The sequence below is a fragment of the Syngnathoides biaculeatus genome, chromosome 9 (assembly GCF_019802595.1).
Source record: "Syngnathoides biaculeatus isolate LvHL_M chromosome 9, ASM1980259v1, whole genome shotgun sequence".
In the NCBI taxonomy this organism is placed as follows: domain Eukaryota; kingdom Metazoa; phylum Chordata; class Actinopteri; order Syngnathiformes; family Syngnathidae; genus Syngnathoides; species Syngnathoides biaculeatus.
In genome coordinates, this window is record NC_084648.1 from 14,587,460 (window position 1) to 14,597,559 (window position 10,100).

At 44.4% G+C, this 10,100-nt stretch overlaps 1 protein-coding gene and 1 long non-coding RNA gene across 7 annotated transcripts in view; one reads left to right on the plus strand and one right to left on the minus strand.

Moving 5' to 3' along the window:
- gna12a (guanine nucleotide binding protein (G protein) alpha 12a) overlaps window positions 1-10,100 on the plus strand; it is an 89,247-nt gene that overhangs the window by 75,080 nt on the left and 4,067 nt on the right. For 5 of the 6 annotated variants that reach the window (XM_061830185.1, XM_061830183.1, XM_061830186.1 and 2 more), the window contains one exon: window positions 84-5,895. In XM_061830185.1, the coding sequence (XP_061686169.1) occupies window positions 84-245 (162 nt within the window). In that variant the 3' untranslated portion in view covers window positions 246-5,895. Of the gene's footprint in view, window positions 1-83; window positions 5,896-10,100 lie in introns of those variants that run through there. The other variant, XR_009796435.1, reaches the window with a different exon arrangement.
- Window positions 3,193-9,636, minus strand: LOC133506240 (uncharacterized). Its single transcript, XR_009796438.1, has 2 exons — window positions 9,570-9,636; window positions 3,193-8,057 (listed from the first exon to the last, which is right to left on the minus strand). It is a non-coding gene; the product is annotated as an uncharacterized LOC133506240 (long non-coding RNA).

The window sequence follows — 10,100 nt, forward strand, 5'->3', positions numbered from 1 at the left end:
TAATCATGACACTTGACCTTTAAGGTTACGCTAACAATTACCGATCGGTGGCACTGCCGCTAACCGCCGTGTCGTTCCCGCAGGCGTTTCTGGTGCAGGCGTTCAGCCGCAAAAGGAGAAACCGAGGCAAGCCGCTGTTCCACCACTTCACCACGGCGGTGGACACGGAAAACATCCGTTTCGTCTTCCACGCCGTCAAGGACACCATCCTGCAGGAGAACCTCAAGGACATCATGCTGCAGTAACACTGAAAAAAACAAAAAAAGGAACACTCTTGACTTTCGGAGAATCAAAATGAAAAAAAAAAAAGCCTGCGGGGGCCCGACAGGACTTGGCTGTATCAACACTGACCTGTGGAGCGGTTTAGTGGACCCGCTGAGTGGTTCCGACACAACGTGTGGAGTCGTTGCCTAACGCATCTGATGCACCCGAACATGGATTGTGTCAGTATGCGTTGGAGTCTCATTCTTCCCTTTCTTACACACGTAAAATGATTTGAACGAAACAAGCGCTGAAATATTTTGGGTTTTTCTTTCGGACGTCTGCAAGACTAATGACAACACGGTCACTAAATAAGGTCAGAGGGGGGGGGGGGGGTCCGCGTGACCGAGGTTTTGGGCCGTTGTGGTCATATGCTGCGTTATGTGATGAAGTTGCACAAGCGTCCTGTCGATGAACCGGGAGCAGATGATGATGATGATGATGATTGTGTTCTGGCATCATCAACGATGACGGGAGGCCAGCTGCAGTTCACGCAGCAACAACAACAACAACCCGGAAACGGGTCTCGAGGGCCCCGTTCTCACGGAAAGCCGTTTGAGCCCGGCTCGCGTTCGCTATTAGTCGGCCGACGCTCGGAGAATTCTGTTTCTCAAACGAGACCCCGCGTCGAAGGATCCAAACGTGGCGCTACGAATGCTCGCCGGCCACAAAACGGGAACCAATCGGAAAAAAAAACATTAAGCTGTCAATATTTTGTTACGTGAAACAATGAGTATCAGGAAGGTATGACTATGAAATAATTTTTGAAAATGGGCGTATTATATCACAAATATGCAGGCGCAGTACTGGTCCTGCCGCAACTCGCCTCGGAGAGCCTAAAGTCGGATCCTGCTAGTTAACAACCGTGTTACTACAGATCGCATCAAAATTCTACTGCGCGTCACTAGTAGCATTGCAGTAGTTTTGCCTCACTACTAACATGTAGTTGTTCTGCTAGTATGCCAAAGTTCTAGTAGTGCAGTGCGAAACATCGTACTAGTGAGGACAAAGTGCAGTAGTACATGGATGTGGATCAAAAATAACTCGTAAATGGCGTTTCAAAGCTTTCCACCAAGCGGTACAGTTCGCTTCAGTACTCGCCATGTTTAGGCGAGGTCTACTAGTCCCATCGTCAGCGTCATAATCACTGATGCAATAAGCGGCGTGCGAGCTAATTTAAAAAAAAAAAATGTTTGCCGGTCTAAAAACAGAAGATGGTATAGAGCTCCTGCACCTACGTCATCAAATCATGTGACTTTTGTGCACGTCGCCGTACTAAGAAATTGGACTGATAATTCGTTTCCGCTTGTCTTGGACAACTGGATCCACACGTTGTGACTTGGTGAGTAAATTGTCGGGATTTACACAGAAAAGTTTAAAAGTGTATAAAAGTCTTTATGCATACAAATACTCTGTTGCTGGATCTGTTTTCATCAGGAATTAATCCCACATAGCGACGGTTTGGACGGCTCGTGAACGCAGAAACGTGTTCGACCGCACGTTAACCTTTGCCGGAATCCATCGATCTTTTCAGCTAGTATTCAATACAAATTCCAATATTTCAATAACCGAGCCCTGCTTTTACACAAACTCGCATTCATTAACTATGATTGGGGGAAAAAAAACAAAAAAGACAGCGAGTCGGCTTCCCCGTACACAAAGTGTGTTACGGCTACACGTTAAACTTTGGCAAACTTCTCCATGACATACTTTTTTTTTTAAATACGCATTGTTCTCAAATGAGTCCAATGGTTAACGTCCCATTTTTAGTACATCATGATTTTCATGCATTATATCCTCCATTTTTCCCCTTGAAAAATATATCCTTTAATGAGCAAGGTCCTATTTTTGGGACGATCTACTAAGAAAACCCAAGTACTCTCTCGCGGGCAGACGAGATTATAAATTAGTAAAGTTATCATATAACTTAACCATAAACACGAAAAAAGTGTTATTTCCTTGATTGTGACCTGTTAGGAGACTTTTACCTCAATAGGGCAAAAAAATTGCTACCCTGGGTTAAAAGAAGAAAATAAACCACTGGGATAGGCTTCAGCCCACGTACAAGGAAGCGCGTTGCGGCCACAGGTTAACCTACGTAAACTTCTGTGTGACTGACGGTTTATTAACTTTTTATAAATTACACGTTAGAATCATTTGAGAACAATGCATATTTAAAAAAAAACGTCGGGGGGAGGTTTCCCGAAGATTAACGCCGTAACACGCTTCCGTGTGCGGTTTTTTTTTTGAACACCAATTGTTCTTAAATGAGCCAACTTGGCATTATAAATACTTTTTAGTAATTTGAGATTGAGAAGAATAATTCCTACCTGAAATGAAGCGATCGCAACACAGTCGTGTGTGTATGTTGGTCGGGCACCATCCATCACGTTGAATCGCCGAAATCCATCGATATTTTCTGGTATTAAGTAGAATGATATCTTTGAATATCTGTCCCGTCTGTTGTGATAACCAACAGCGCAACAAGTCTCGGGCATTGCGAATATTCTGCTGCGGTTCAACGTCCCCCGCACTGTTGAGCAGCTCTGTTTGACAGGCAATATGGCCGCCGTGAAAATGGTGACGTCACGTGCACGAGCTCTCTATCGTTACTCCCGAGTCACAATCTCTTCTTTTGTGACATCTTGTAAAATATTACTTTATCTCCTTAAGAGGCATTCGGGGGTTGGAGCTAAAGCGAAATGTTGCAAGTGTTCAACACAAAGTCATATTTTTAATCTGTCTGCATGTTCCAGCCCGCAAAAGAAAAGGTCACAGACGACCGCGATGAATCAGCACCGGAGTGAAGATTCGGGGATGTTTGTACTGTGTCGCTGCTCGTCCGGAGTACGCCGCTCACTCGAAGAGCAAGTAACGACACACTTGCTTCTTTCCCAGTCATGTGAGGGCTTCTTTTTTTTTTTTTATTAAAAAAAAAAAAAATGGTTCAGATGTCAGAAATCGGTATGGCATTGCAATGCTTTGTTGGATCAAAATGGTTGTGTCGCTCTTTGAGGATATTTGGCGATTTTTGGCGCGAGTGGGAGTCGCTTCCCCCAATGCCAGTGAATCCAATTTGAAGCACTGGGAAATCAATTCGTGCCCTGCGATTAATGTCAAATATTTTGTTTCATCCAGCTGAGGAGCCAAGGAGCAAAATTCAAAGCACGAGGCCGTTTTATCAGTGGAACTACAGTGGTGCCTTCACATGCAAGATCTTAGCAGTCAGATTTGATTTGATTTTTTTTCAAACTCGAGACGCAAGCGCTGCATGGTGCCGGTGAAATGAATTTTCACAAATTATGAACAATTGTTTAAAAAAAAAAAAAAAGAGAGAAGTTTCCAAGCTGTTTAATGCCACTAACGCTGGAAATTTAACGTCATAATAAACACAAAAGTAGGAGTCGCCTTTAGTCCGCTACCTTAATGCTAATGCTAACACATTTTGGGAAACTTATATCACCCTTTAATTATGATATTTGAACACTAACAGTGCAGAAACAAATGTAGACATTCAACATGACAGCACCCACAGTCGTATATTCTTTATCCTCTGCAAAAAAAAAACTGGGAGGACTTCCTCTTCTTCTTCTTTTCCTTTCGGCTTGTCCCGTTAGGGGTCGCCACAGCGTGTCATCTTTTTCCACCTAAGCCTATCTCGTACTGTACAAATGTCCGCGTACAATGTTTCCGTCTCTCATGCTGCCCCCAGGTGGCCAAGGCCGGCAGCAGAAAAAAATGTCATCCGGATGATTCCAAGTGTGATAAAAACTGTGGAAGTAAATTGGTGCCACCAGGATTTGAATTTGAAGTTCCTACAATTCACTGTCTGAAATTCACCCTCTGTGCCACGTGGCGTCACGTGACTAAGAAAGCATAACTGGATTGGCCGGCTGTTCGGTTCTGACCTGAAGTAACCCCGCCTGGTGGCGCAGACGGTGAATTTTAGACAGCGAATTGTAGCAACTGTTGAAAATGTGTTCACTTTACATTTCAAATTCAAATCCTGTTTTCTGTGGCATTTCAAATTCAAATCCTGGTGGCACTAATTTACTTCCATGAAAAACGGGTTCCATTTTTTTTTTATATTCTATTTAATTTGTTCTGTATGCTTTTGTAAGGTAATTTGAGATTTCAAGGCAGAAATGCGTTAGAATAGTACGGGACGTGTTTGAGGGCAGCAGAACAGCGGTGAGGTGTGCCGTCGGCGTGTCAGAAGAGTTTAAGGTGGAGGTGGGACTGCATCAGGGATTCGCGCTGAGCCCCTTCCTGTTTGCGGTAGTAATGGATGGACTGACAGATGAAGTTCGACTCTGTGGCCACCCCTAACGGGACAAGCCGAAAGGAAAAGAAGAAAATTTATAGATTTCAAGGCGCCACTGTATACTTTCTAAGCTCCGTTGACAATGTTTCTGGTGGCCGAGGCAGACCCTCTTCAGGCCAACGTAAACAAAACCGAACAGTCACGAGACAACGCGGCAGGACGGCGGGCCGCGATTGCCCCGGATCCCGGCGAGATGTTTACATTTTTGAAATATTTGCCGCGGCAGTCACTGTTCTGATGCGAAATCCAGTAAATGGAGTGCACAAAACGGAACTTGACAGTGTCTAATAGGGCGTGACAATACTTGGAAGCGGTCCGTGGTGTTGACGGGATTCCCGAGCAGCTCACGCTCGCAATCCGAAACGCTTTTAAAACTTAAGCCACGTGTTTAATTGAAGTACAACGCCGGCTCCGGCATACCCGTTTGTATCGCTTGATGTTGAATGTGTGTAGACGCTCCCTCCCTTTGCGAATAATGGATTCTTTTATAATGTTTTGGTACAAGAAACGGATTCATTCATTTGCTGCTGACAGGAAATTAAAACCGTCAAACATTTGTTTCAAAACTTTTTGCACCATGAATGTGACCTGTAAACAGGACATATTAATTGATTAAAATCTTTTTTTTTTATTAGGGGAGTAAAAATAAACAACTGAGGTTTTGCAGAACTGTACACACCCTCTTAACTGGGGATGCCAGGAATCAAACTTTTTTTTTTTTTTTTTCAAAACGATCATTATTTTTAATTGCTCAGGTTTTTGATGGAAAAAGTTTTGAAATAATTAATCCTGGTCTATTTTTTTTTTTTTTATATCATGAAAAACCGGCATTTGAACAGGGAGATGTTGACTTTTTGCCTCCCACGTTTTATCCGGACTGCCATACAAGTCCCCAAAAACATCCAAGAGGGACGCAAAACATTTAACTGACAAATGTTTGTAATAGAATAATAATACGATAACGCTTTGCCCTGATTTAAAAAGAAAAAAGGTCCCTGCTCCAAAGGGTTAACAAGCACTTCCACGTTTGTTATTAATACTGCGTTACAACTGTAATCTATGTTCATTTTGAATTTCAACGATGGCCTTTTGTTCCTGCTCAAATTTCCTGTATATAGAGGAGTGTAAAACTGTGGCAGTTTGTGCGTTATTAAAAACGAAAAAATGTTTAAAAAGATTCCCCTGTTAACAGCAGCACTGCAAATGTACGACTAACCCACTTCACACAGCTTTATGGGGGGGTGGGAAAAAAATGTAAATAAATGTGACAGTGCCGGAAGTGTGCTGAGGGACTAGGACAAAATCTGGAGTGAAGGGGGAGGGGGGGGGGACAAGATGGAGGCTCCCTAAAGCTTGGTCTCTCTCCTTCGTTTGACCTTCTGCTGTTGTTTAGTTCTTGTTGTTGTTTTTTTTCCTCTGTGCCTTATTGGCTGTTGTTTTTTTTTTTTTTTTGGTGTGGTTAAATACACTGCCGTTTGCTCAAACGCTGTTTTACTTTGTTTTCTGTGGGGGGGGGGGGGCTAAGCGAGAGGTCACCACCCTGCACAATTGTGTGAGCAAAAAAAGATCAGCGCCAAGGGAATGACAGGACAATTTGTGTAACATTTTAGTTTAAAAAAAAAAAAAATGTCTTGTTTATTTGGCAGAGCAGAGACCGCCGCCCAACGCTCGGTAATCCTACGAAAATGTTTGCCCAATACCTGAAATTTGTCATTTGCATTCTTTGCTCGGAAATTAAAGTGCCACTGACATCCCCGTATACATTGTAAAATAGGCCTTGTTACGAAAATTACATAGAATAATACGAAAAAATAAATATGAGCAGAGAGCGTGTCATCCATGCGCAAAGTTGCAGAAGTCTCACTCGACATCCCAGTGGCAGCCATGTTGCCTGCAACGTCATCAGCAGACGTCACACCGGGACATTCGCCATTGAAAACACGTACACGACAGAGATTTTCGGATTTTTCCGACGCCCCTTCTGACACGGAAGCTCTTTTCGAAGAAGAGAACATCTCCCAACCGAGTGAAGTGACCGGGGCAATATTACCCTTTCGTTTCAAGCTGCATTTAGATGATATGCGGATCACTTCTAACTAACAACAGACTCCCTGACTGTATGTAGCGTACGTCACTGGTCGCTCGCTGAAAGAAGGATTACGTTGTCCCCCAAACTATGATTTTTTTTTTTTTAATAGCTCTGTACACACCTACCTGTCATTTGGTACCCACGAAGCTCTCGTCCTTTGTACCTGTGCAATCCGGGTCACAACAAACCGGGTCTTTTGGAAAAGTGCAAAGAGTGAATCCATCCTCCCAAGTGTTCGAGCAATATCCGGCAATACAACGAGTCGGCATTTTGGCTGACACGCAGGGAAAAAAAACAGCTACTTTCGCACCACTAAAACTGGTATAAAAACAAGAAACCACCAGTGTGGGTTCTGGAAAAAAACTCACTTCCTGCTTCTTCTCCAAAACGAATCCCTCGAGAGGATTTTCATGGCGGGAGGTACAAAAATCCACCTACGACAACATCATGACGTGTGATGGAAAAAAAAAAGCGGATGGGTCCATTCCGGCTTCCATTTTTTCATTAATAACATACTAAAAATCATGCATTTCATGTCAGTGGACCTTTAATTAATATTCACTAACCTGTGCAACTTGCCTTTTTTACATACAAAACATACTAAAAATCATGCTTTAAGTGTCAGTAGCCCTTTAAGAAACTTGGAATGTAAAAAGAAATATCCATCTGTCCATTTTCTTGTGCCGCTTACCCTCACGAGGGTCGCCGGGAGTGCTGTAGCCTATGCCAGCGGTCAAATGGTTACCAGCCAATCGCAGGGCACATGGTGACAAACAGTCACAGTCACAATCACACCTATGGGCAATTTAGAGTCTCCAATTAGTGTTGCATGTTTTTGGGATGTGGGCGGGAACGGGGAGAACATGCAAACTCCACACAGGTGGGTGCGGGATCGAACCCGGTTCCTCAGAACTGTGAACCCAATGCTTTCCAGCTGAACCACCGTGCCGCCTAAAAAGAAATATATAGTGGGGAAAAAAAGTTGTGATTTTTAATCAAAAAGGAGGAACTGAAATGGGAATATTAAATGTCAGGCACTTTGCTGTGATGTTGAAGAAAGCAAAATAAAAAGTCTTTGTTTTGAAATATTTTCATGCATTGACTTGACTAAGAAAGAAAATACAAATACGACCAAAATGCAATTCAACGTTCACGCTGCGAGAAAAAGGAGAAGGTGGAGGGATGGGATGGCGCTACAAAGGGCGGAAGACAAGTAAAAGTACCACGAGGGGAGAGAGTTAAGGGTTTTTTTTTTTTGTTGGAGGGGGGGTCAAGTTTCCTCTACGGAGGCCACTTCCTGTCCTGGTGCTCGGACGGAGCGAGCGCAAAAATCCACTTTTTCCTCCGGCGCGCACAACAACAAAGGCGACCTCCCGCTGGGTTCTGCAAAAAGCGGCGAGAGCAGAAAATAAATCGGCATCAAGGAAAATCGCAACCGTGTGCAAAATACGAGGAAGGACGTCCGTCGAGGGGGGACATTTTGTTCTGGGCTTTTCCTTGCGCCGCGTTTTCTGCACGTTCAAACTGACACCACCCAACGTACTTGTTTGGTTTTTCCACAAGGAACCAAAGCACGCAGATTCGTGGAGGCTGCGTGTGCACGTACATACAAAACAAATTGAGTCGTAAAAATAAATTACATTTTTAATAAGCGCAGTGGTGCCTTGAGGTGGGCGACCTGACTTTCATGGTTCTGCATTTTTTTTTTGGGGGGGGGGGGGGGGGGGGGGGGGCTCTGCATGATGACAGTGAACTCGACTCAGCAGCAGTTTAGCAAATAGTATCCACCCATCCATTATCCAAGCCGCTTATCCTCACAAGGGTCGCGGGAGTGCCGTAGCCAATCCCAGCTGTCATCGGGCAGGAAGCGGGGTACACCCTGAACTGGTTGCCAGTCAATCGCACTCACACCTAGGGGCAATTTAGAGTGTCCAATTCTTGTTTTGGGGTTGTTGTAGGAAATCGGAGTCGCCGGAGAAAACCCACGCAGGGGTTGCAAACTCCACACAGGCAGGGCCAGGATCGAACCCGGGTCCTCAGAACTCTGAGACCAACACTTGACAGTTGCTCCATTGGGCCGTCCTGTATTGTATGTACGCTACACCATTGACCCCAAAAATATATATATAAATCCATCTATCCATTTTCTTTTGCCGCTTATCCTCATGGGGATTGCGGGGAGTGCTGGAGCCTATCCCATACATCGCACGGTGGATCAGATGGTAAAACGTTGGCCTCACAGTTCTGAGGACCTGGGTTCAATCCCAGCCTCACCTGTGTAAAGTTTGCATGTTCTCCCCGTGCCTGCGTTGGTTTCGTCCGGGCACTCCGGTTTCCTCCCGCATCCCAAAAACATGCAAAATTCATTGGACACTCTAAATTGCCCCTAGGTATGATTGTTTATCTCTATGTGCCCTGTGATTGGCTGGTGACCCGTCGACAGCTGGGCTAGGTTTCAGCACTTCCTGCGACCCCCGTGAGGATAAGAGGCGAAGAAAATGGATGGATGGGCTAGTGTTATGCCGCCTCCCAGTGGTCGAGTTGGGCACACCCCAAGGAAGAGCACAATGAAGTGAATTGCGGCGTTCAATCACGACACACAAACTAACTCTTGACATTCTATTGCAAACATGTTATTACCCCGTGTATTAAAAAAAAACAACGTCATGAGAGGAATATTGCAGCAAGTTTGTCGTCGCCCGCGTGAGCGATGACGCGTCTCGCCTTCTGACTTCGGTTTCGATGACGGCTCCCTGCGGTCGTTTAAGACCGGAGCCACTGTTGAACTCTTGTTATTAGTCCCACGCACAAGGGAAAAGCCGAGTTGTTTTATAAAAAAAAATTACATCTCAACATGCAGTCTTTTATGAATTCAAAATGTGCTCATGAAATTACCCCAGCATGCCTCTCCTGTTTCGACTCACGTAGTGCGAGACACCGCCCCCTCTTGGCCGACGCGCAGTACTGCAAACGTGCTCCAATTCAGAAGGCAAGAAACGTCTTTCAAACGTCGCGATGCTTTTAAAGCCGCTGCTTTTGAAATCAAAACATTGCATTATTGACATTTCAAACGAATACCACGTTCAGTGGGAAAACGTGTTTTTCCATGAGCTCATCTCTCAAGTGTGGAGCAAAAATAATCATGGGGGGAGTTCCACATTATGGCATTTAAGTGATGTGGGTAGTGACCGCTAACTCACAAAAATTCATTGAAAATATAAAAAAAAAAGACAATGGGCTGCCTGTTTATGACCTTCAAAGTGACTTCATTTGTTTTGAAGGACGTCTGGAGCCCACGAGGATTTTTTTTTCCGTGACAAAATCCAACCATTTTCCTCTGCCTTTCTGAGACAACAGCCGAAGCAGGAAAGCCCAGATTTTTTTCTCTCATCGAGCCGTTACTTCTACCCATCCATTTTCTTAGCC